This window comes from Sceloporus occidentalis, unplaced genomic scaffold (assembly GCF_023333645.1).
Source record: "Sceloporus occidentalis isolate IW3139 unplaced genomic scaffold, rSceOcc1.0.p SCAF_7, whole genome shotgun sequence".
In the NCBI taxonomy this organism is placed as follows: Eukaryota; Metazoa; Chordata; class Lepidosauria; order Squamata; family Phrynosomatidae; genus Sceloporus; species Sceloporus occidentalis.
This window is the reverse complement of record NW_028316987.1, coordinates 26,339,958-26,367,481: the sequence shown is the minus strand read 5'-3', so window position 1 is coordinate 26,367,481 and position 27,524 is coordinate 26,339,958. Positions and strand designations below refer to the sequence as shown.

The following is a 27,524-nucleotide window of genomic DNA, read 5'->3' as shown; positions in this document are numbered from 1 at the left end:
TCTTACTTACCTTCTGGTGTCGCCGCCACCGCCGCAGGAAGTGCTGGGTGCCGGTGTTGGACGCCTTGAAGGCCTCTGGTGCTGTTGTTCGGCCTTCTGGCTGCCACCACTACCATGGGAAAAGCCAGGTGGCGGTGCTGTTGCTGGAGGCCAAGCCTCTGCCTCCAGCACCGCCACCTGGCTTCCTCGCTTCTTCGGCCTTCTTGCTGCCACCGCCGCTGCTGTGGAAGTGCCGGGTGGCAGTGGTTTTGCAGGCCTCCTGGCTTCCAACACCGCCACCCGTTCCTTCCGCGGCGGCAGCGAGGATGAAGAGGCCGAGGTGGAGAGGACGCCAGGTGGCAGTGCCGAAGGCCAAGAAGCCTCCAATACCACCGCCACTTGACCCTTCCGTGGCGGCGGCAAGGAGGCTGAGGAGGCGAGGTGGCGGTGTTGGAAGCCAAGTCTTGGCCTCCTTGCCGCTGCCATGGCCACCACCCAGCCTTTTCCCGGTGGTAGCGGCAGCGGTGGTGGTGAAGAGGCACGGAGTAGAGCAGCACCAGAGGCCTTCAAGGCCTCCAGCACTGCAACCTGGCCTCCTCGCCACCTTGGCCTCCTTGCCCCTGCCACGGAAGGGCCAGGTGGCGGTGCTGGAGGCCTTGAAGGCCTCTGACACTGTTGCTCACTCTCCTTGCCGCTGGAAAAGCCAGGTGGTGGTGTTGGAGGCCAAGAGGCCTCCAAAACCGCCACCCAGCCCTTCCACAGTGGCGGCGAGGAGGCAGAGGTTTGGCCTCCAGCACTGGCACCACCACTTGGCTTTTCCCTTCACAGTTCACAAACTTGGAAGATGCCCAGCATTTGAAAATTCTTGTAACAAGTGTGGCAAAAATCATTATGTCAGATTATGTGAAGTAACACTGTTAAATCCTGAAAGTGTACAACACAGATAACATATTAATGATTGTAAATAGTCTAATGATAGAAAAGTTGGTTCAGAAGGTGAATGGTGCAACTGTAAGTAAAAGTGCTGGATGGTATGCTCATACTACTATACCAGGATGTTCAGTTAATTTTAAGTTAGGTATAGGAGCTGAAGCAAATGTCTTACCATTTAGTATATTCCGTAAGCTACCAGGCAAGAAGATGATGACTAAAATGATGTCATTCTTGTGGCTTATGGTGTGGCAAGAATGTAACCATTACAGAGTAAAAACCTCGAGAACTTTACGTGAATGCTTTGATCCACAAGATCTTAATAAAGCCGTTTAAAGACAACACTGTACCTTCCTTAAAGTAGAAGAAGTTTTGAGTCACTTAGCTGGAAAGAAAATCTTCATAATTATAAATGAGACAGGTGTTATTGTCTGTTGAAACTGAATAAGCTTTCATCAAGTTTTCATACATTTAATATGCCCTGGGGATGATTTTGTTTTAATCATCTACCATTTTTTCAACAAAAATCAGGAAACCTTTGCACATATAACAGGTCTATATGTGAGAGCTGATAATATGATCATAGTAACAGAGACAGTCAAGTGCATGATAAGGTTTTAAATCAGGTTATGAAAACTGCATGTGCTAAGAACATCAAATTTAATAAAGAAAAGATTCAGTTTAATATTGCCTCTTGTAAAGTACATGGGTCACGTAGTGACTGCTGAAGGAGTTTGACCAGATAATGACAAGAACAAGACCATTCAGGGAATGAAGCCCTCTGAGGATAGAAAAGGGATGCTCAGATTTTTAGAGGCAGTATAATATCTGGAAAAGTATATTCCTTGACAGCCCCACTGAGAATTTTGTTTTTTTTTTTTAAATGTTGTTTTTCAGTGGGTGGCAGGGCATCAGTAAAGCTTCTGACATTATCAAACAACAGTTCTGTCATGCACTCATACGCCAGTATTTTGATGTGGCAAAGCCAGTTGTTTTCCAAGGTGATGCATGGAAAGATGGCTTAGGAGCATGTTTGCTTCAGGACAACAAACCAGTGTCCTGTGCTTCAAGGTCACTTAGTTTGACAGAGAAAAATTATGCCCAAATCGAGAAGGAATTGCTTGCTGGCACATATACAATGAAGAAGTTTCATCAGTATGTGTTTGATAAGGATGTCTTCATTCAGACTGATCATAAGCCTTTGGCAATAATTCTTAAAAAAAAATTAGGCAGTACTCCTGCCCGCTTGCAGTGAGTGCTTCTAAAGCTTCAGTGTTAGCAACTCATTGTGATGTGCACGCCAGGTAAACCTACATATCTGGCAAGATTTTCTGGAAGATGAGAGAGTAGTGTGTGAAGTTTGCACATTACCCATGCATCCAGATGGAGTGCATACAGTACAAAAGACAACAAAACAAGATTGTCAACTTCAGGTGATTGAAGCATATGTAAAGCAGGAATGGCCACAATATCTGCGAAATGTTGCTCCAGTGGCAAAGTTCTTTTGGTCAGTGAAGGCCCATTTGTGGTGCCAAGATGGTATTCTTTACATAGGAGATAGGAGGATTATTCTGTATCTCAAAGGGTGCAACGAGGGTGGGCAGAGTTGCTGTCCAAAAACTTATATAATAGCTCTAGAACAGTGTTCCCAAACTTTGGTTCTCCAGATGTTTTGTACTTCAGCTACCAGAAGCCTTAGCCAGTTTGGCCAACCATCAGGAATTCTGCTGCTCTAGAAGGTTCCCAAATGTGGCACTGAACATGTGTGCTGATGTTTGTGTGAGTTCACAGATGACCACTTGAAGAACCACCTGTCCTTTCCACTTCAAGAAAGCAGACAACACCATGTTTTTTCATATCTCCAAAGCACCTTAACATTTTGTATCTAAGCATGCAGTAATATCAAAATCATGTCAAAGTGAAGGTATGACAGCCTTATATCTTTTTTCAAAATCTCTCTCACTTTATCATTCTCTCACACACATGTGCACACAGAGGGAGAGAGAGAATGAGAGATGATATACATGTGGAATACAATATGGATGGAAGCAGCATCTAATGTCTTCTTGGCTTTGTATGATCTCACTGTAGAGATGATGTAGCTTGATGTAAATATGATTCAATACTCGTTTCATAGTACACACAAACAATAATACATGGATTTTTTTTCTCTTCAGTGTCTTCAGAGACTTTAATGAAAGCAGTGTATACATTTTACCAGCAACGAAACCTTCTCTTTCCTGTGCGCACATTGCTTTTAAAATTTTTTAGCAGAGCCTATCAAAAAGAAGAATTGAATCTTCATACAAACAGGTAACAAAGGTTCTTAAATGCACTTGAACTTTGCAAAGTATGAACTAGGATTTTCATGAGGTTTAGTTTTAAGTTGGAAGAAAATTATTTTAGTGAACTACAGTATTTATGAATTTTATGTCTAAAGGTAAAGGTCATGAATGTCTAGTCGTAACAGACTGTAGGGAGTGGAGCTCATCTCTTTTACTAAGCTGAAGAACCAGCATTGTCCGAGGACTGCTCTGGTGGTCATGTGGCCAGCATGACCGCACCGAATGCTGTTACCTTCCCACCAAAGTGGTACCTATTTATCTACTTGCATTTGCATGCTTTCAAACAGCTAGGTTGGCAGAAGCTGGGACTAGTGATGGGAGCTCACCCCATCATGCAGCACTTCTGCCTTCCAATTGAACTGCAAACCTTCCAATCTTACAATCATCGGAATTGGCATCTTAACCACTAATCCTCTGCATCCCTATTTTTTTTCATATAAATAGTCAGGTGTAATTTAGTATTGCTCTAAAATGAGGGGTTTGAGTACAGTTATTGGGCATGTTAAAGTGCATATAAAATATGAGATGATGGAATAGTATGCATAACAAGTATGGAAAGTAAGTACATGGGAATACTTGAAGAAATGCATGAGCAGAAGGAATAGTCCCATTGTCACTGAAACTACATTTGAAGAATCGAATGGAAGTCGAATATTTCTGTAAACATTCCTCTTTCTCTGAGCCAGGCAGATCCATTTTTCCTCTAAAAGGTAGACTCTACTTCTTCCCGAATGTCATGCTGCTCCTTCTTTTCAGTAAAAACTATTTGACTTGTTTATATGTCTTCAGTGTTATGAGACGTTATATGCTATTTTGGGATACTACATGTAGGACAAATGAAAAGTTAATTTTTTAAAATGTCTTCAACAGGATCCAACATAATTCCAGCAAATGGCATTTTTAAAAAATATATATTTTTATCAAAATGCAACTTTTATTATTATAAAACAACAGGTATGGGGAAAATTACTGCATCTGCACACTATCCACTACATATACTAGCATACTATACATAATAACGAAATAACAATACAACACAACAAAAGAGAAAACACGACTTTCAATTTACTAAATGATGATGTTTAGTTGTTACATTCTTTTAACTTCCTCTAAAGAAATATATAATAATAGCATAATAGCAATACAACAGCAAAAAAGAAAAAGGGAATACATGTGACTTCCAACTTATTTCTTATTCTTATTTAATTTAGTCTTATTCAATACTTTTTCATCTTGAAATAAAGTTTTATTCAGCCTCCAGTTAAAATGTCTCTTTTTAACTATATTCACAGATAAAGACACTGGATTGTGGTCTGAGAGATCCTGGTAAAACATCTTAACAGTGCTTTAGAAATAAAAAAAGATATCAATTCTAAAAAAAGATTTGTGTCTTTCTAAAAAAATGTATATTCCTTCATCCGTTCATATTTCAACCTCCATTTGCCTTGGAAGTCCAAATTGCCCATAAATTTTAAAAAAAGATTTAGGGAGTTGTCACTGATCACCTTTTCTCCTTAGTTTCTATCAATTCTACATGGGACATATTTTAAATCCATCATCACGCCTTTGAAATATACAAGTCTATATCTGCATCCTCTTTCATTGACAGTGAAACTTCTTCTTCTTTAACTCTCTTTCCCCTCCAGAATTGTTAGCCAGTAGCTTTTCTTCTTTTCCTTTATTTGTTTCCTTTTCTAGATTATACTTCCTTAAAAAATCTTTGGCCTTCTGGACTGTATTTAGGTTGTACTTTTTTCCATTTAATACGGAAGGCGACTCCTTTTAATTTCTTCAGTCTCAATGGATTCTCATAACGACTCAATTTGTCAATCAAAAATTAATTATTTTTTTTCTCTTCCTCAAAATCCTTTTTTAGAATATCTGTAAAAACTTGGATTATCTGCTCATCCATCTTCAGTTTTTCCCCCCAGATAACTTTGTGACAGAGTTTGATATTTTACTTGTCTCACAAAATGAATGGTGATAGCTCTGGGTAAATTTCTCCAGCTTGTCACTCACAAATCAAGCCTATAATAAGCTTTATCCAGTTCCCATTTGAGATCTTCCTTTTGTCTTTCCAAGAGATCAGCCAGAGCATCCAATATTTTTAATAGACATCTTCATTTTGTTGTTCCATTATTGATTTTAATGTTAGGGCCTTTTCTTTTTCTTTAATAATAATAATAATAATAATAATAGGATTTATTTATATGCCGCCCAATCACTTGGAATCCAGGCGGCTTACAACAGAGGGAATAATAGACGGTTCCCTGCCCTCAGGCTTACAATCTAAAAAGACATGACACAAAAGGAGAAGGGAATGGTGGGGGGGAAGGGGACCAGGTCCAGCATTCTTCTCTCCCGCTGAGGCCTGGACCAAGGCAGATGGACTGGAGGGAGGGCTCTTCTTCTTCAGGTTAGCCCTGATGGAGCTGGGCCAGCCTATTCTCTCCCTCACAGGCCAAAGGATGACAGTTAAGTTCAAAAAGAGCCATACAGTCCAGGTCATGTTCTTTAGCTGAAGTCAGTTTTTCAGTAACTTCTAATTTCTGTGTCTTATCTTCTAAAGCTGATAATTTTTCATTCATTTGTTGCATAGTAATCTGAGCCAGAGATTTTCTTATAACTTTCAGTTCAGACTTCAAATCTTTCTTAAATTCAGACATTGAATCAGATCCCATTTGAGTAATCTCCACTCTCATCTGCTTTGTTTCTTCAAGAGTCATCTGCTTTGTGTCCATCATCTTGTGGTTTGGTCAACAGATGTCATTCTTGCTGCTTGTGCATTTATTCCTTGTCTACTTGGCCATGAAACCATTTCTGACAGCTTTGAAAGGTAAAAAGTACTAATTCCTTTTTGTTGCAATTAGTCCACTTCATCACTAGATGTCCCTGTTTCTTTCCACCTTAATTGGGATATCTTGTATTCCATGCACTAGAAACTGCCAGGAGATCTCTCACTTCTTTAGCCAACTGACAGTGATGTCATTTAGGTAAACCATCAATTTTTTCCCCACACTCCAGTAGGTTTAACACTTTCTGTACCACAGTTCTTTCCTAATCAGATAAATTGAGGCTTTAAATTTCTGAATTTGTAGTGTTTTAATTTCTGTTTACTGTCCTTTCTTGCTATAATTTATGATTATTATAAATAAAGTGGGGGGGGAAACCACTGTCTTCACTTTGGAGTTCCTATGTTTGCAGTTTACTCACTATTTTAATTGTAGAAGTGACAGTGCCCATCACCTAGTAAATTTCCTTGATTCTTAAGGTTGTATTTAGGGATGTTAAGAAAATTGTTCGTGTCATTAAAATCCCTTTTGCTGGCTTGCACGTGGCAGTGGTAGTGGACTTTTCTCGGCCTCCACTGTTCCACCTGAAATAGGGTGTGCATTTTTGCTTTTTAACCTTCAAACAAAGATTTTGAGTCTTTCAAATAATATTTATATACATAGAATTAATTTTACTCTATATTCTCTCTCTTTCTTTTATATTTTAGAAGCAGGAGTAAAGTATTAACTCGTTGGCTGGCAGGTCTACCACAACAGCTTGTTCTACTTGGCTTGAGAAACCCTGAGCTTTCATACCAGTTGATTGGTACTATTTATTCTGCTGCTTCTCGGGCAAACAATGAAATCCTACAGAGTTTACAAGCTGCAGCTCCTCGGATTTATGGTAATTTCTTCTGTGGAAATTTATATTAAAATAGGGAATGAAGATTTTTTTGTGTTCTTGCTTTTGATTTCTTCTGCCTGGAACAACAAGCCAGAATTATGGCTTGTCAAAGACAAAAGGCAGGTACATGCTGACCAAAGCAGCTGACCAAGCCATAGGCTTTCTGTTCATGGCTTATTTATGGTGACTTCTGAGCCTAGTCACAAATCAGAGAAATAAAGCCTGGGCTGTTTCTCTGGCTTTGCAGGATAGAGATCACCTAGAATGCTGTGTCCAGATGACACAATAAATGAAGAATGCACAAATGCTCCATGGCTTGTTCAGGTTAGGCAATGTGTACACCAGTGCTTGGCTTTTTTTCCTCCATCCCAGACAGGCATGCTTGCTGTGTATCAACTGTTCCAATATCTGTTGCTCATTGTGCTCCCTGTTCAGCCCTGTTTGTGGGGCCTGTGCATCTGCAAAGCATAGCCTTGAATTTTCTAGGAATAGTAAAAGAGTATTGGTGAGAAGCTTTCACTCAATCCTCTGTACACATTTTGAGAGAGGTGTGGGTATTGCTGTCCCACTGTGTACCATTTGTGGTAATGAGTGCCCCTCCAGTAACATACTGCTACTTCTGCCTTTGTGGAGAGAGGTGTTGTGGATTTGTGTCATATAAGCTGTTGTCTACTAGACAAGTTCACCAAAACAGGTTACAAAAGATGCTGTAGGAGCAGACTCCCTTGGTTTTGCATTTCAAAATGTTGAAATCCCACAGTGTTTGCAGCTTTGCTCTTTTCTCGATGTTGACAGTGGATTGGACAGAGAAGATGCTGGTATGGCAGATTCCTTAGGAAAAAATGTTTTTATTCATGGAAATAAACGCTCCCTTGATATGAGGCACATCTCATAATTTGGTATCAATACCTTTAGTGCTAGCATTGGTTTTGGAACTAATTTCTTATTTTAAATACAGGCATGGTTTAGTGAACAAAACCTCTGAGAAAGCAGCTTCTTTTTACAATGTGTTTTTAACCTTGTCCAGCTTCCCTTTTCATCTTTGTCCTATGTCTAGCTAGAATATTTTAAGCAGTATCAGCATTGGGGAAGATGGAGAGAGAGGGCAGGAGAAACACAAACCTTCTGTTTTGGGTTGCAGAAACCGGTCTGTAAACAATGCATTAAAGCTTGAGTGGGGAAAGAGGGGGATTTTCTTAAAACTGACCCAACTGTAGCAGTATGTGTCTTGTTACAACAGGCAACGGGGGGGGGGGGTGTGGATCCCCTGCAGATACTGAGGGCCCACTGTATTTATAGGACTGAATCCTTCTTGGAGATCTTCACCTGATAGAATCCAAAGACTTGGATGACAGAATTGGGGGCATACTCATCAAATTTGCAGATGACACCAAATTAGGAGGAATAGCTAATACTCCAGAGGACAGGATCAAAATTCAAAATAATAATAATATAATAATAATTTGTTTTATTTATATACCGCTATTCCAAAGATCATAGTGGTGAACAGCAAGTAAGCTAATTAGCAAGTAAAAATGATCTGAATAGACTAGAAAGCTGGGGCAAAGCTAACAAAATGAAATTCAACACGGAGAAATGTAAGGTACTTCACTTAGGGCGGAAAAATAAAAAGCACAAATATAGGATGGGGGACACCTGGCTGAATGAGACTACGTGTGAAAGGGATCTAGGAGTTCAAGTAGAGCACAAGTTGAACATGAGTCAACAGTGATGCGGCAGCTAAAAAGGTCAATGCAATTTTAGGTTGCATTAATAAAAGTATAGTGTCTAGATCAAGAGAAGTAATAGTGCCACTGTATTCCTCTTTGGTAAGGCCCTACCTGGAATATTGTGTCCAGTTCTGGGCACCACAGTTCAAAAAGGACATTGAGAAACTGGAGCGTGTCCAAAGGAGGATGACTAAAATGGTGAAGTGTCTGGAAACCATGTCCTATGAGGAACCACTTAGGGAGCTGGGGATGTTTAGCCTGGAGAAGGTTAAGAGGGGATATGATAGCCCTGTTTAAATACTTGAAGGGATGTCACATTGAGGAGGGAGCTAGCTTGTTTTCTGCTGCTGCAGAGACTAGGACCCAGAGCAATGGATAAAAGCTACAGGAAAAAAGATTCCACCTCAACATTAGGAAGAACTTCCTGACAGTCAGGGCTGTTCGACGGTGGAACAAACTTGCTTGGAGTGTGGTGGCGTCTCCTTCCTTAGAGGTCTTTAAATAGAGGCTGGATGACCATCTGTCGGGGATGCTTTGATTGAAATTTCCTGCATGACAGGTGGTTGGACTGTATGGCCCCGTGTGGTCTCTTATGTGATTATATATAACTGTGTTAGTCTGTAGAATCAGTATGTAGAGAGATCTTGTAGCACTTTTGAGACTAACTTTAAGAAAGATGGCAGCATGAGCTTTCATAGACATCAGTCTACTTCCTCAAATATTAAAGAAGTAGACTGAAGTTTACGAAAGCTCATGCTGACATCTTCTTTCTTTCAGATAGCCTCAAAGGTGCTACAAGATCTCTCTACATACTTAGTCTCAAAGATAATACAACATTTTCACCTGATGCTGTTGTTAAGATGCTGTTGTTAGCACCTGATGTTGGAAATTACTGTTGCTTATGCTGAGCAGCTACTTCACATGCTCAAGGCTCTTACTCTAGACATAAGGTAGTTTTGTCACTTTTGAAATATCCTATAATCCCCTTGGTAATTTGGAGACGTACTATACCCTTCACCATTCCATGTCTTTCCTGTTTCTCCAAGCTGGTAGAAATTCATGGGACATGCTTTCTTCCATACACCCATAACTAGGGAGTATTGAGATTTTGTCTGCACAGCTTTTGCATATCCCGTTAGTCTTGGTTTGCTCTGGTTTGTTGTGTATTATGAATCTAATGGTTGTTCATGTTTAAAGTTGATCTTGGCTTTTAGGAGTCGCTCAAAGGATTAACTTTTGTTTCCTTAAGGTCTGTCTGTGCAGGTGCACTTCAGTTAACAAAACAGATGTGTTCCTGGGCATGACTTCTTTAACAGAAATTTTAGTACTAGAGGTAGTAGTAACATGGAAAGAATAGGGATAGGTTCTTAAACACATAAAGAAGAGTAGTTCAACACACCCTTTTATTAAAAACTAATAAGTAAAGAAAAGCATTTTGTACCTTCTAGAGTCCCTGGAGGCCTTCTTTCAAAAGGCCTCCAGGGATAATTATTTTTTCTGTTGCCAGCCTTCATTTTCCTTATGATTTCCATTTTAGTGGCCTAACTTCCAGAACCGTGTTTATATAAAGCTAGTGGATGAGGCTTATATGCTCTCCCCTTTTCTCTCTTTTGCTGTTCGCTCATGTTTAATAAGGGATTCTGGAGGCAGCTGTTGTAGGCAGATACACACAGCTAGAATAAAGTAGAATTGCAGTTAAAACCTCATTGCATTGTTTATGGCAGAAACACTGCTGCAAACCAACACTGAAAGTCTGCATCTTGCTGATGCTGGCAGAATTTCAACTGGGCAGAGGAGAAGGTGGGAAAGGGAAAAGGTGGTCATACTGTAAAAAGGAATTGCTTTGTTAGATGCTATGTTAACTGAGTTATTTATGCCTGTGCTTGCTTGCTTTGATCGTCTTTATTTTTGTATTTTTGTATCCTATTTTTATTTCCCAACCTCACTTCCTTTGTATAATTGCTGTGGTGGTCCATCAGGAACTGATCAGAAAGGTAGGAGTTAACACACATGTAGGAGTTAACACACATTTGCACTGGATGATAGAGCAATTACCTAGCCCTGGAAAGTCTGAATCTTGCTGTGCAAATGCACAGAACTATATGTGACTATAAATGGCCACTTGAAAAACTACAGTTATAGGTAAGCAACTGGTTTTTCTTGTACAATATTTTAAAAAGGAATACACACAAGTCCACCAGATGAAACAGTTCTTTTATAGCATAAACTCTCATTCTGATACTTTTGGCTAATTTCCGCTTTCTTGACCTTTTTTAGATCCACTAGATGGTGCTGTGTCTCTTTTGCCAGAAGAATCACAGAAACACTTAGTCCAGCTGGTTTACTTCTTGCCTCATTTACCAGGCAGTTTGCTTTCTTCTCTCAGTCGCTGTTGCATTATGGGAAAGCTATCCCTAAAGTTATCTACAACTCTCATTTGGATACTACATATGAGGTGATCAGCCTTTCTAGTCTTTGTCCTTCCAAAGTGAATTTTACTAATGGCTGTGTAAACTTAAACTAGGCTGTATATTTAAAAAGACAAGTTTTACCATGTTGCCTTTGAGAAACATCATCAGGCAGTACAGCTTGAAAGCTACATGACTAGTCAGTAGTAAGGGAAGGTGTGGAATTTAAAGAAATAAGGACATGGGATAATGAGAAAATGAGTGGTAAAATCTCAAGAAAGTAGTCAAAAAGGGGAAGCCATGGAGGAGTCCAAGGGAAAACGTCAGTTCAATTGGGGCAAGCACAGCTCCTGAAATAATGTAGATTATTTCTAGACATCTTGTTAGGTCATAAATACCTGAAAGAAAATTGGGACAGGGAAAGAATGAAGAGGTAGAAGATCTGATTAGGTTTGTGTCCTTTCTTTTTCTACCCAATCTGTAGAAACTGTTCACCATCAGCAAGCATTAAGTTTTCTCTAGTGAAAAGATTCAAACCCAACAGACCTTCACATCTGTTGTGCTTTTAGTTTTTTGTAGATTTTCTGGAAATTTGCCTTTCTAAATTTAGCAGTAAAATATATATATATATATATATATATATATATGTATGTATGTATGTATGTATTTTATTGTATGATTTTTGGTTTGTTTCTTTGTTTTGTGAATCAGGTCCTATATTCCTTGTTTTCATCTCCTATTTGGCTTTCTGAGTTGAGTCAAGGATGCTTCCCCAGGCTAAGGATTGTGTATGCCTTTCTGAAGCCGCTAGAACAGGATTCTGTTTAGCAGACTACCTGCAACCTCTCTTTCCTCTCACCCTCCCTTCTTTACATAGAGCTTTGAGAAGTGAAGCGATGTTTTCTAGATAGCAAAGGCTGTTTGTAGCCTTTAAAATGTATGTGGCTACATTTTGAAAATAAGAACTCTCTCATAACTGAGAAGTTCAGACTAAGGCCTGTTACAGACAGCCAAAATAAAGCTGCTTCGAGTCACAGTGGAGGTATGGTGTTTCAATGATGCATGCTTCCTAAGAGTCCAGAAGTCGCACCAAAGCCACGCTCCAGCCCTAAGGATTCGCTAGTTCCTGGCATTGTGTATTTTCATCAGCGAAGAAGGGTCAGGAGATTTCTCTTTGGCAGTACTGAAGAGTTTTTAACCAAATGTTTAAATATACCCATGTGCTTTATCAGAAAGCACTATTCCATTTGTAAGCTGTTCAGTGCGTAAATAACACCCATATTACCATTCAGCTGCACTTTTGGAAACTGATGAAAGAAACCACAGAGGAAATGCAGGAGGAAGGCAAGCTATATAGCAGGTGTGGGTTATTTCAGGGAATGTGAGGGGCATTTTCCATCATCACACAAGCACACCAGGTTTCTTTATTCCAATTGAAAATAATGTTTTATGTATGTTGCCAAATAGTTGACTTCAGAACAATTGGAGAAATATACAGCATGTCTATCTCTACCTCTCACTTGCTGATTTTAGACAGAAAATACTCTTCCCAATAATAGTTCTTATATTTTTAGCTAATATAGAAAGTGGTTCTTCAATTTCTTTTGTACTGTTGTTCACATTGATAAGTTTTGATTTTTTATGCCCGAGGACCTCAAGCATTCTTAATACTCTTAATATCCAAGAGGGATAGGGGAAGGTGACTTTACCTGCTAACACAACTAAATTACACTTAGATTTGGCTTTAATTTTTCCCCTTTTGAGCTATAGAAGTTGTTGAATCATCTTTATTACCGTATATACTCAACTATAAGTCAACCTCATGTATAAGTTGAGGGCAAGTTTTGGAACCAAAATTAAGGATTTTGCTATGACCCATGGATAAGTCAAGGATAACATTTAGGGGCATATAGCAAAGGATCTAAAAGATGAAGCAAAGCAAAACAATGTCAAAGAACTTACAAAAGTCCAGCAGAGATAACTCTTAGTGCTTACTCTTAAGACTGGATGGATGAGAGAGAGTAGAGGGTGTCGGTGCTTCACATATTATACTCTTGCTTTTCATCAGGAGACGGTTTCTTCTTTTAAATAAGAGTTAAGATAAAATACTTACATGGACCCATGGATAAGTCGACTCAGGTTTTTGGGGTCAATTTTTGACCTAAGTTTCTAGACTTATGCATGAGTATATACAGTGGTACCTCGGGATACGAAATACCCAGGTTACGAAATTTTCGGGATACGAAAAAATCCCATTGGAAAACATTGTTCCGGGTTACGAAAGTTTTTTCGGGTTACGAAAAAACTTTTGGTGCTTTTCGGCGCGATTTCACACGGAGTCGCGGCTTTTCCCCATTAGCGCCTATGGGAATTCGGCTTGCGAAAGCCTTTCGGGTTACGAAATTGACAGCGGAACGAATTAATTTCGTAACCCGAGGCACCACTGTACAGTAATTGTTTCCTAATGTCTAGTTTGTGCCAGAATTATATTGTAATCTAATAACCTTGCCCTCTACTTGTTTAACTAGATCTTCATTTGGGGGTTGGAAATACCCAGTGCAAGGCAACTCAATGACTGACATGGATTACTTCAGCTTCTTGTTTTCAACTCTTACAGGTAAACTGTGAATGTAATCATTTGTTTTCAACGAATTCTGTTACATTTTCTTTGGGGAGAAATGCTACACAATTACATGAACATTATAAATAAAGATGCAGGAATTTAACATAATATTGCTAATCATATATATCTTATATCCTATATGGGAAGATCCCAGCAGTTACTCTGGGAGAAGCTAACACCCCGTCAACAAACTTGGAGACAGGGATTGTAGAGTAGCATCTCAGTAAAGTTTGGATTTGTTTGCAATTACACGCCTACCTCCTTCTTGTGTAGTTTGCTAGTTTCCCATTTGTGTGAGTCATAGAGACCACAAAGAAGGACAGGTTGCGTACCTGGTAATCTGTAAACTCACATGACACTGGCTGTACTCTCCTTGGCCAACGGAACTAGTGTTTTCAGTGTTTTTTATGTAGAAGCAGTGGAGATGAGTGGAGCTATCACCAAAAAGTGTATGTAACATTCTAGAGGATTCTAATGGATGCATTGCAGAGGCACAAGATAGAATATTTGTGTGAGTTCTTCAATCAAAGAACTACAAGGTGCAATCTGTCTTTCCCCACTCTAGTCTTGCAAAGAAAAGAAAAAGCTTTTAAATTAATTCTACTAAATCTGTACCAATTTACAGGTTTATGTTGATCCGCTTATATTGATTTTGATTCTAGTATCTAATTGGTTTTAAAAACTTTTCCCCACTTCCAGACTGTAATCATTGGTCTTCTATATCTCAGGTTCTGCACTGTTCCTGTAGTTCTCTCTAACCCCTGTGTGTTGATATTGTTCTCAGCTTCTGTTGCTTGTTAGTTTTTTTTCATTGTTTCTTGGCTCTTCAATATTTATACTGCCCCAGCTCTTCCATGTTTATATTGCTTGTTTGTATTACTTTCACACGTTTATTAGAATAATGTAAATGTTTTCACACAGCCATGACAAATTTAACTGGGAAAATTACTATCTCAATTTATATTTGTTTTCAAATATGAGTAAAATATGAAAAAAACTACAACCCCAATACCATGGATAACACAACTGAGATATGGACATAGGCACAAAGGGCATAGGTACTTCCTCTTTCGTAGGCTTGTTAAAAATACACTTAACTCTGTCTCTCTCTGAAATTAATAGTTTATATATCTGAGTAATACCATTTACATTTAATCTTTGTTTTTCTTACATCTTAAAATATGATTCTGATTTTGATTAGGGTTTGTATACTTTTCAGTGTGCTTCATTAATATGCTCTGGAAAACGAACATTCTAAAAATTGTTGCAAATAAAAACAAAAATAAGAGAACAGTAATTTGCTCTGGCATTTGTGTCACTTGGACTTCTTTGTTAATGTTTTCCAGGTTTTTCCAGGGAAGAGTTGACTAACCTTCAGAGTATCAGGGGGAGACCACACATAAGCCAAACACAGCTCTCCCCTGTCCACCTCTACCTGACTGATTTGGACCAATTCTCATTTCATTGGGCTGTGACTGAGGTAATGTCAGGTACACTGGGAATACAAAATACTATTGTTGTACCTATCCTAAAATAAATTATTTTAAGACTCTCTGTTGGTAGAATATATACTGCTGATGGAAGTTTTAAAACCTGTCTGTTTCCCCTATCTGGCTCATGGGAGCAGTAAGCTAACAATATGGCTACAGCTGATAGATCAGTAATGCTTAATATCAGCTTCAGCTAATATGCCAGCTGAGCCCCTATGCAGAGCTGGAGGATCTACAGATGGTAACACACACACTAGTAACCTTAAGATTGGACTTGGACTTCTGCAATGTGCTGTACATTGGGCTAGCTCTGTACCAACTTTGCAAACTTCACTTAGTTCAGAACATGGCAGCCAGACTGGTTCCTGGGACATCCAGTAGTGATCACTTTATACCAATATTAAAATCACTCCACTAGCTGCCAGTTAGTTTCCAGGCAAGGTACAAAGTATTGGTTATTACCTTTAAATCACTACATGGTTGAGTCCAGGTTACCTACAGGAGCGTCTCCTCCCATATAATGTGTCTCATCAGCCAGTCATCCAAGATTAGCTTGGCAAATGTCAGCCAGAGAACTTTTTCTTCAGCTGTCCCTAAACTGTGGAATGACATGGTGGAAGAGATTTGACAACTGAATACACTGAGTTTAAAAGACCAATCTCTTCCAGCAGGCTTATCCAGATGATTTTTAAATTATAAATTTTAAATGATGGATTTTAAATGTGGATTCATTTAATATGTGTATATCTTATGTGACTTTTAAAATTGATATTTGTGTTAAACTGATGTATTTTAAATTATGTTTGTTCATTTTTGTTGTCCCCTGCCTCCATCCATGGGGAGAGGCAGGTAAGAAATAATAAAAGTATCAGAATAGTACTGGGGCGACAGCCGTTGGAAACAATCCTATGGTCATAGAATCATAGAGTTGGAAGACACCACAAGGGCCATCCAGTCCAACCCACTGCCATGCAGGAAATCCAGATCAAAGCATCCCCAACAGATGGCCATCCAGCCTCTGCTTAAAGACATCCAAGGAGGGAGACTCCACTACACTCCGGGGAAGTTTGTTCCACTGTCGAACAGCCCTTACTGTCAGGAAGTTCCTCCTAATGTTGAGGTGGAATCTCTTTTCCTGGCGCTTGTATCCATTGCTCCGGGTCCTAGTCTCTGGAGCAGCTTGCTCCCTCCTCAATATGACATCCCTTCAAATATTTAAACAGGGCTATCATATCACCTCTTAACCTTCTTTTCTCCAGGCTAAACATCCCCAGCTCCCTAAGGCTTTCCTCATAGGGCATGGTTTCCAGACCCTTCACCATTTTAGTTGCACTCCTTTGGACACGCTCCAGTTTCTCAATGTCCTTTTTGAATTGTGGCGCCCAGAACTGGACACAATATTCCAGGTGGGGCCTGACCAGAGCAGAATATAGTGGCACTATTACTTCCCTTGATCTAGACACTATACTTCTATTGATGCAGCCTAAAACTGCATTGGCCTTGTTAGCTGCCGCATAGCACTGTTGACTCATGTTCAACGTGTGGTCTACTTGGACTCCTAGATCCCTTTCACTTGTTGTCTCCTTAAGCCAGGTGTCTCCCATCCTATATTTGTGCATTTCATTTTTCCACCCTAAGTGCAGTACCTTACATTTCTCCCTGTTGAAGTTCATTTTGTTAGCCGTGGCCCAGCTTTCTAGTCTATTCAGATCATTTTGAAATTTGATCCTAGCCTCTGGAGTATTAGCTATTCCTCCTAATTTGGTGTCATCTGCAAATTTGCTAAGTATGTTCCCAATTCTGTCATCCAAGTCATTGCTAAAGTTGTTGAACAGTACTGGCCTCATGACAGAGCCCTGTGGGACTTACAGTGCTTCCTTAAGGTCTAATTCAACAGTAGCATAGTGTTTTTTCTTTCACTTGTAAGGATAATAGAATTGGAATAAACGAAGCAACAAATATTCCACATTTGTTTATAGCAAAGTTGCCTAACTATTCAGGTTTTTGCATCTTTGCTTCCTGGAAAGTACAAACCTCTGTGGGTCATTTCTAAAAGCTGGATTGTAGGATGCTTCTGAAAGTGGCTAAATCAAATAGCTTGGGTTTGATTCTAGTGATGCCTATGTCAGACATTGCTAGCTGTAGGAATACTTTGTTGCTGTAAGGCTGAGTCTAGTGGATAGAGTGGTGGAAGGAGTATGTTCTTTCAGAGTCAAAGTAACAGCGCTTTCTGATGATAGTACAGGTGATACAGCTTAATTCTTGAGCGAGTATTCCACCTTTTTTGTATATTCTGGTGTCAGGTACAGAATCTGGCCCAACACTGATTGTGTGGCCTGAGTGGATGCTTGGTTGTGTGCTCATTAGGATCCTGTTGTTCTTTGTAACTCAAGGTCTCCTTCCTGAGCACATGGTCTCAGGGAGGTGGGGCTTCTCCTGAGAGGAAGTGAGGAAGAGACATGTTTGAGGAAGGAGCTAGTAGCTACTAGCTCGCTATCTAGCCGCAGCCCTAGTCCCCGGAGCTCAGCAAACAGAGCTCTCTTAACAGACAAGGCCAACAGGCAATTTTGTATGGGTGTTTAGCAGGGAAGTTTTCAGGAGGAGACCTGAGTTCTGTTTTAGTGCCTACTTAAGACTACTGAATATGGACAGTGAGGGACCTGCTGCAGTCACCTGCAACAGCTATGGTATGTTTATGTTCTTTTTGAAGGATGTTGGTAACTTCAACTGCACTAAGTGCAAGTTGGTTGCCCTGTTGGAAGGAATGGTTCAGCAACTTGAGGCCTGTTTATCCACTCTTGGGCTGCATGAAGCAGACTGTCTTGGTTGAGGAACACACAGGGGATATCTCTGAGAAGGAGGTCAGTTCCAAACATGAAATAGACATTTGGAGGAAGGTTACACATATAAATAGAAGGACCAGGGATCATTGTGAGAGTTTGGACCTGCAAAATCGCTTCAAAGGTCTTTCCCTTATTAGTGATGATAAGGGGCAGCAAGGAGTGTAGCAGTGTCAGTCTTCAGAGAATGTGCATGAGACCTTGGAAGTTTCAGCACAAAGAATGGCCTGTCAAATCTTGGAGGAGATGTGTGTTGGTAGTAAGAGACTCTGCGGGGAATAGAATCAGTAGATTGCGAGCCTGAGAAGATGTCTCAAGAGATGAGCAAAAATTTTAGTTTTTTCTAGGGCAAAAATCCACGATGTAACAGAAAGACTGACAAGCTCATCAAGCCCACTGACTATTATCCCTTCCTTTTGGTTCATGTGGAAACCAATAACACTGCGAGGCATAGCCTTTACAGTGTCTTAAGGGTGTATGAAGCTCTGGGTAGGTAGCTGAAGAACCTGGATGCAAAGGTTGTTGTTTCATTTCTTCTCTCAGTTGAAGGACATGGTCCAGTAAGGGATAAATAAATAGTGGAGGTTAACAACTAGCTGTGCAGATGGTGCTGCCAGGAATTATTTGGGTTCTTGGGCCATGATGTGTGGTTTCATGAAGATGGATTTCTGTCAAGGGTTGGGTTGCACCTCACAGTGGTGGGCAGGAATGCTTTTACTAAAGGTTGGAAAAATCTGATGAGTAAGGCTTTAAATTGACTTATGTGGGGGAAGGAGACAATATTCTTGAGGGCAGGAGTTCATCAAGCATTGGGGAATAATAGCACAAATGTTAGTGGCATATCCACTCAACTATCCTCCCAGTTGTGGCAACCACCACCTTCACCCCAAAGGGAGAGATCTTTGATAAGCGAACAATCATATTCCTGTTTTGTCTGTGATTAGCTATACTGTGAAGATTCCCCTTATACTTAGGTTTCATACCTGATTCGTACTGTCATGAGGATTCGTGGAGTGAGAAACCTGCCTCCTATCATTCTTACTCCGCTTCATATTGAGATCGACATAATTATTGAGACTGGCCATACCATCGATTGCCACGTCGATACCAAAACAGCTCAAGATCGCCATGGAGGAGACAAATGAGACATTCTTTTTGACTTTTTGACTTTTTGATTGCCATCTTCACTTCGATTCTGGGAGCATTCTCCCTTTTTGCCCTTTTATCATCCATCCACTCCATGCCATCAGTCTCATTGTCCACCTCACAGTCTCATTTGCCCACCACTGCCATTCTGTTGAGATCTTCTCCTTCCCCTTCATTGTCCATCCTGTTGGCACTGATTGTTGCTTCTTCAATACTGACCACTTCTGCACTGCCATGGATGACTTTGACATTGACTGTATTGACACCTATTGTGACCATGCTGCCTGAACCGTTGATTCACAGCCTGCTCAGCCTCCTGCTTTCTTGATGACTACAGCTCCAGTATCGACTGCTGCATCAGTGATTCCACAGCAACTTCCTGTGACTAGAGATTCTGATGGATACAATACTGGCACATCCTCTCCGGATTATTCATCTCTATCTGGCCTGGTGGAGGACTCTGGCCTGTCATCCCTTCCCAAAGATATGAAAAACTCCGATGTGGTCCTGCATATGGCTAAAGCCCTCAGTATCAAAATGAAGACCTCCCCTCCATCTGTTTTCCATTTAGTGAAGACCCTCTTTTTCCAGTTCTCCAGCAGGTTATGAAACAAGCCTGATTGAAGCTGTCTTCACTCCCAACAGTTTCCAAGAAGATAGAGAACTTGTACAGGATGCATCTTGTGGGTTTGTCTTGTCTATTTCACCATTCTGCTCTCAACTCCATTGTGCTGGAGGCTTCCCAGGCAAGGTCCTCTACTAAAACACATTCCACACCTGTGGACAAAAAAGACCGCCACCTTGATACCTTTTGACACAGATTTTATTTCTTTGGTCTTTACTGTCAAAGTTGGCAACCTGCAGGCCTACATGTCGGTATACTAGAAGTTCTTATGGGACAAGATGTTGGTGTTCATATCCTCAGTAATAGTGGGGATTTTTCACTTCCCGTCTGTCAAGACCAGCTGAAGTTTCCAAACACTGAAGTGTTTAGTGGAATGTTACACTGTCCTTCTGTCAAGAGCAGCTGAAGTTTCCAAACACTCTTCAAATGGATGTAAATTTGCCACCATGGCTAGATCCAGCATCTCAAGGAACTGGTGCAGTTGGTGCACAAGCTTTAAATGTGCAAAAGTGCTCCTGGCCACTGCAGAAACCTGGGCCTCCAGGTTCAAAGCTGAGTATAGGAGTACATCCAGACTGGGAATCTGCATCTTCAAGGAAAGTGTAACCCCAGCTAACACAGACTGAATTCCTTGATCTGCCTTCTGACTGATCAGAAGCACCTCTTTCTTGTCTGAATTAATTTTCAGTTTGTTTGGCCTCATTCAGTCCATGACTGATAACAGACACTGATTAAGCCAAGGACAACCTTCTTGGATTGGAGTGGAAAGGAATAGTAGAGTTGGGTGTCATCAGTATGTTTGATGGCAGTGCTCTCCAAAACTCTGGACAACCTCTCCTAGTGGGTTCATGTATCTGTTAGATAGTATGGGGAACAAAACAAAACCCTGAGGGACCCCACAGGTCAGTAGCCAAGGTATCAAACAGGAATCTTCCAACACCAACTTCTGTGTAATCAGAAGTTTCAGAAGTCTGCAGTTTTTGATTGTCCTTGCTAATGAAGCCAGAATTACCAGGTTCATCTCTATATCCCAGTTGCCAGTTAGACAGAATGAAGGACCTCCTGTCAAGAGCAAAGGATCTCTTGCAACTTTTGGAAAGGCATAATGGAGGTATGACTGTGACTGAAGTATCTTTTGTCTCTGCTTTTCTTTCCTATGAGAAAAAAAGTAGGGAGCATGCTGATGCTGAAAGGCCTCCTGCTGGGCAAAGGGTTCAGGATCCTCCCTCGGGCAGCTCCCTTACCCTGCACAATAGAGAAGAGGCCATGATATAAATCACAACAGACTGCCTGTTGTCATCACCTAAAGCAAGGGTGAGGAACCTATGGCCCTCCAGTTTCAGAGGAACTACTATTCCCATCATGCCTTACCACCAGTGAGGCTGAAAATATGTTTTAGCCAGACTCAACATAAGGGAAGGAGCTACAACCAAGTCCTCATGAGCCAGGCTAAAACTTCCTTCAGCTTGGTTCTCCAAGCTGAACCCAAGATATATCAAAATTAATGCACCTTAACGGCCAAGAATGGGCAGAGTAGATATGGATGCTTTGAAATGACAGACTTCAGAATATGCTGTGAATCTTTCTTATGAAAACAATTTTTGTGATTTATTCCATGAAAGCACCAACCTACAGACCATTTACCTCCATTTTCATCTATAGCTACCAAGTTCTTAGGGATGAAGAACCTCAGTTATTCCCAAGGTGTTGCCTTTCATCCAACAAGAAGATAACAACAGGGATTCTCAGTTTGTCCATATATTGGAACATTCCATGTGACTCAGTGTTTCTCCAATTGGAAAAAACATGGGACAAGCAAAGCCACTTCAGGTAACACTTTCTCAAGGAACTCCTCAGTCAGGAATCTGTGTTTGCTCTGATCCAGGTTTCCCTGCCCAAGGAAGGACGGTAACAAGCTCCATCAGGACTAGCCTGGAAGAAGGAAGAGCCCTCCCTCCAATCCATTTGCCTTGGTCCAGGCCTTAGAGGGAGAGAAGAACCACTGGACTTCATCCCCTTTCCCTCCATCATTCCCTTCTCCTTTTGTTTCGTGTCTTTTAGATTGTAAGCCTGCGGGCAGGGAACTGTGATTAAAAGCAATATTGTAAGCCGCCCTGAGAGCCATTAGGGCTGAAGGGCGGGATATAAATACCTAAATAAATAAATAAATAAATAAATAAACTGGGTCTCTGGCCAGGGCAGCTGCTGAGAGAACACCAGCTAGTACTTCAGCTAGAGAATTAATAACCATCACCCCTACTCCCATTACCCAAAACAGTGTTATATGTAATATGACTCAGAACTGTTCCAACTAAGCAGTAGCTTCTTACGTGTTCATGAGAATAGTAATATATGTTATGCAAGAATTCACAATTGTAGTACAGAGCAAAGAGGAATATAGTGAAACATGGACCTTGGATTGCTGGAAAGCTGATTTTACCAAAAATGGATATAGCTAGGATCCTAAAAGAAAAAACACACCCACAGAGGATGGAAGTTTAGGAAGGAATAGTTAAATACACAATCACAAACAGTCCCATAGAAGAAACAAAAATGGGAAATGGGGGGGGGGGGACCCAGTGAGGCTGAGATTGGCTAGGATAGCAGGGAGTAACAAAAAAGGGGGTTTTCATATTCAGTCAAAGCAAGGAAACAGTGGGGCTGCTCCTCAGTACACATCGTGAAATGATAACAAATCACAACAAAATGGCAGAACTACTTAACATCTATTTTGCTTCATTTTTTTACCTAAAAGAGAACTGTGTGCATCCATACATCAGCAGAGACCCTGACAAGAGACCTTAATGTGACTAAATATATTAGAATGGATTTATAAAGGAGTCTGCAAGTATCTGGATGACAATGCAGTAATTAGTAGGAGCCATTATAGGTTTGTCAAGAAGTCCAGACAAATTAATCTTAAAAACATTCGTATACAGGCAGGCTTTTTAAAATCATGCAAGCCTGGCTTTATTTGAGGGGTGGGGTTGTTTTAAATTTTTAGATTATGTTTTTAACTTTGGTGTGCGTTAAATTTTAATTTTGTCGTGTCTTAATTAGGTTGCTTTAATTGTTTTTAAATTTTTTGTTTTAATGTGCTTTTATATTGTGAGCCGCCTTGCATCCCTTTTTTGGGAGAAAGGCGGCATAAAAATAAAATAAAATAATAAATACATTTTATACACACACACATATTGAGTTTAGTTTAGTAGATGGTATGGATAATGTAAATATCATTTATGTGGATTTCAGCAAAGCACTTCATAGAGGCCTCATAATATTTTGATTACCAAATTGGAATAGATGGAACACCATCAGGCACATCCATAATTGATTGGAAAACCATGCTGAAAGAGTCATAATCAGTGGCTGTACTTCACACTGGAGAGAAGTGGCGTGCCACATTGTTCTTTCCCAAAACCATCAGTTTTTAATATCATTATCAATTACTTAAATTTGCAGATGATACCAACTCTAAGGAATATCTAACACATTGGAAGATAGGAACAGAATTCCAAAGGATCTTGATAAATTAGAAAATTGGGCTAAAAGAAAAAAATTCAACAGAAACAAATGCAAAATTTTACATTTAGGCACAAAAACCAAATGCACAGTTATGTGAGCCCTGGTGGCGCAGTGGTTAAATGCCTGTACTGCAGCCACTCACTCAAAACCACAAGGTTGTGAGTTCAAGACCAGCAAAAGGGCTCAAGCTCGACTCAGGCTTGCATCCTTCAGAGGTCACTAAAATGAGTACCCAGATTGTTGGGGACAAATTAGCTTACAGTTGTAAACCGCTTAGACACTGTTTAGGCGGTATGAAGCGGTATATAAATGAAGCTTGTTTGATGAGGGATGCTTAGATTGGCAGTACAAAATTTGAAAAAGACCTTGGTCAGGTTCTGGGCACCGCAATTCAAAAAGGATGTTGAAAAACTGGAGCGTGTCCAAAGGAAGGTGACCAGAATGGTGAAGGGTCTGGAAACCATGCCCTGTGAGGAACGACGTAGGGAGCTGTGTATGTTTAGCCTGGAGAAGAGAAGGTTAAGAGGTGATATGATAGCCCTGTTTAAATATTTGAAGGGATGTCATATTGAGGAGGGAGCAAGCTTGTTTACTGCTGTTCCAAAGACTAGGGCCCGGAACAATGGATGCAAACTACAGGAAAAGAGATTCCACCTCAACATTAGGAGGAACCTCCTGACAGTAAGGGCTGTTCAACAGTGGAACACACTCCCTCGGAGAGTGGTGGAGTCTCCTTCCTTAGAGGTCTTTAAGCAGTGGCTGGATGGCCATCTGTCAGGTATGTTTGAGAGTTCGTCTCCTCCAACTCTATGATTCTATGATTATTGCTGATTGTTGAACATGATGCAGCAGTATGATGCTGTAGCAAAGAAGGCAAATACTGTTTTAGCGTGCATTAATAAAATTAGTTTCCAATTCAAGGAATCTCACTACATTCTGTGGTAGTCAGGCCTCATTTGGATTAGTGCAGTTATGGTTGTCTCATTTTAAGAAGGATATATACAAGTTGGCATGGGCGCAGAAAAAGGCGATGGGGAAGAAGAGTGGAGAACAAACGTGAGAATAAGTTGAGGGGGTTGGGCATGTTCAGCCTGGTGAACATAAGACTGAGAGGAGGCATCTCAAAGGTGGTATCTAAAGCAGTGGTTTCCAACCTTTTTTCACTTGCATACCCCTTTGCAACCTGTTTCCTTATATTGTACCCTTCATATTGGCAAAATGTTTATAACTATTATAGTTGATGTTATTTCAAAGTTATATGTTGTACCTGTAAATAGTAATGTAATACAAATAAGATGAACTGTATAAAAACACACAAAACAAACATTTTATTCAAATATTCAGGCTGATCTGAGAGCATGGTGTGCAGATGACACACACCTTTGGATTGGCTGGATGCCATGCTGACGCTGGCTAATGCGGCCCAAAGCCAGCCACAAAAAGAGTGGGGGAAAACTGCTCCTTGCTGGCATTCTGTTCCAGACCGCAGCAGCAGCTGGCCTAGAGACCATGGCATCCGGTCACTATAGTCCTGCACTGATTGGGGGCTGATCAGGGCTGGAGCAGGCTCTGGCAGCTCCAAGCTGCTGGTCTGCTTGACCCCATAGATGTGCCACCATCAGTGCATAACACACAACAATTAGACCAATCAATGTCTTTTTCTTTGAAATAACAATAACAATCTCACCTCTTGTGCACTCTAAGAATGACAAAGCAAAAGATTTTCTTCAAATTCTTTGCCTTTCAAATATCTCACAGTAGCAAGCAAAGCAGTGATATAAGTAACATCTGTGCTTTCGTCAACTTCAATAGCAAATAATTTTCTATTTTTAATTCTACCTATTACTGTTGCCTCAGCATCGTCAGACATATCCTGAATTCTTTTGAGATGCTGTGTTGTTCAAAAAGACCGATAGTGTTTATTTTCCTCACATGTTCTTCTTCAAGCATACACAGAATGGCATCTTTTACACAAACCTAAATTAAATTCTCAGCTTTAGTCTGATTCTTACCTCTAATTTGATAGGAAGCTACAGCACATTTTTGTTACCTTTGTTAACTGTTGACAAGAGTGATGTTTCTCTAGGCTGTGAAAAAAAACTATTCCTTGTCTGTATAGCTAGCATGTTTTGTTTGTAAAGGCAGCAAGAGTAAATAAGGTTTCATACTACCATTGGATAATCCTTCTGCTTGCCCCACTTCTCGCCCCACTTCTTTTCCTAGTTCAGTCATTTATACACTAACACTTGGCCTTAGGACAGTCCTCATCTCCTTTACACTAAAATCCATATTTCATGTATTCATTACAGTATTGTCTCTTTTTACCTGTTTGAAGAACTAAAGACTGTGCCTTCTCACTATTTTGTACTACTAAGTGTTAGACTTGTCCTGAAAATTTTTTGGTGATTGGTCAAAATCCATATTATATTCCAACTTTTTTACAGTGCTGGTTTTCATCCACTGATCCATATCTGATAATACACAAACTGAAAAACTAATTTAAAACTTAAAATGATGACAAAGGGCCTTTACAGACTGGCCTGAAAGGCCGGCATGGGGGCAGAGTTGGGGCATAGCATTCTCACGATGCATGCCCAACTCCTCCCCCCAGGGCACTCTGGTGCTGCATCCAGATGACGCAGCACCGAAGGAGTGCCATATAGCCACGCTGCCGCAGCTGTGATCCCCTTTCAAGGGCTGCAGCATGAGGTTGCAGGGGCCCCGGTCTGGGTAGGAAAGGGGCAGCTTGTCAAGCCCCCTAAAAACATAGAAAAGACCCATTAGAAATCACTCATTGGGGAATGTCAGCTTGCAGCAGGGGAAGGGATGAGGGAGGAGAGAAGAGCACCTACAGCCACTGGCTAAGTCTTGGGAGGTCCAACTCTCCATGATGCCAAGCTTGTAACCTCTTCCACCCAGAGCTTACCACAGGATAGAAGCTTCAGGAAAGGAGAAGCCATGGTGGGAAGCTTCAGGTGGCAGGCACATGTTCTTCCTGTTTCCTGCCAGAAGTGTACCATCTGCCCTTGTATCTTGTTTTATACTGTTGATGCATGTCCCTGAATAAGTCATCCAACTGCCGATAGACACAGACCATCTCAAAGAATACCCAGACTGCCCATCCCTTGCCTCTAACTGGCTTGACTGTTCATTTAATTTTAATTCTTTTAATTCTTTTTATTCTAGTGATTGTTTAATTGTTATTTTATGGTAGTATGGCTGGGGGGAGGGAATTAAGGGAAGTAGTTGAACTATATGCTTTTTTATATTGGCGGTTTACAGACTGCCCCTTTGGGGCGGCCTGTACCCGCCCCTTTCCCCGCCGGATTGGGGCCTTAGCTGCCAAAGCGGCAGCCTCTGAGGCCCCGATCCGCTGCTTTCCAGGCCATGGGGAAGCGGCAAAAGGCCGCTTCCCTGCGGCCTGGAAAGGGATGTCCTTGGGGCTTCATGCCCCAAGAACACCTGACGGCAGTGGGGACAAAAAAAAGGGGCCACTTGGCCCCTTTCTGTTTTGCGTCGCTGGCGCAGCCGTCTAAAGGAAGCTGGAAGGAGCTCTGTTTCAGAGCACCTTCCGGCGCTGCGGAAAGGGCGCCCCAGGCGCCCTTGCGAAGCCCCAGGACGTCACTTCCACGCCTCTCCGTTTGGAGGTGGCGCGGTTGTGACGTCCAGATGGCGGCGCCCATGTAGAATGGGCGCCGCCGTTTTGTATGTACTAGGTACGTACTAGGGTTAGGGCATCCGGAAAGGACGCCCTTTCCTAACCCTAGTACGTACTTGGCGCGCATCTGGAATGTGCCATTGTGTTTCTATTTGATGCTGTAAACCACCTCAATCAAGATGCCGCCTATAAATAAAATTTATTATTGTTTTTATTATTAAATGTGTCTATTGCTGCCATTTTTAATTTTTAATTTGATTTTATATTATTATTATTATTATTATTATTATTATTATTATTATTATTAACCCCTAAATGTCCTGGTTTGTATTCCTGGAGGGTATTGCTTAACTCAGGTTGTGAAGAGAGAGGAAGGTGCAGGCTTGTTCTTTGCTGTTGCAGAGGGTAGGACCAGTTCAAATGGTTAAGTTATAGGAGGGTCGATTTCAACTGAACATTAAAGGGAACTGTTCTCTATTATTTTATTTCTTAATTTTAAATCCTTTAAAATCTTAATAAAATGTCTAAAAATGGAATACAGAGCATGTCT

General features: G+C 40.8%; 1 protein-coding gene across 2 annotated transcripts in view; it reads left to right on the top strand.

The window, feature by feature from the left end:
* TEX10 (testis expressed 10) overlaps positions 1-27,524 on the top strand; it is a 56,724-nt gene that overhangs the window by 22,105 nt on the left and 7,095 nt on the right. For both annotated transcript variants that reach the window (XM_089532453.1, XM_089532454.1), the window contains exons 7-11: positions 3,087-3,222; positions 6,754-6,929; positions 10,937-11,114; positions 13,596-13,684; positions 15,037-15,170. In XM_089532453.1, the coding sequence (XP_089388579.1) occupies positions 3,087-3,222; positions 6,754-6,929; positions 10,937-11,114; positions 13,596-13,684; positions 15,037-15,170 (713 nt within the window). The remainder of the gene's footprint in view (positions 1-3,086; positions 3,223-6,753; positions 6,930-10,936; positions 11,115-13,595; positions 13,685-15,036; positions 15,171-27,524) is intronic.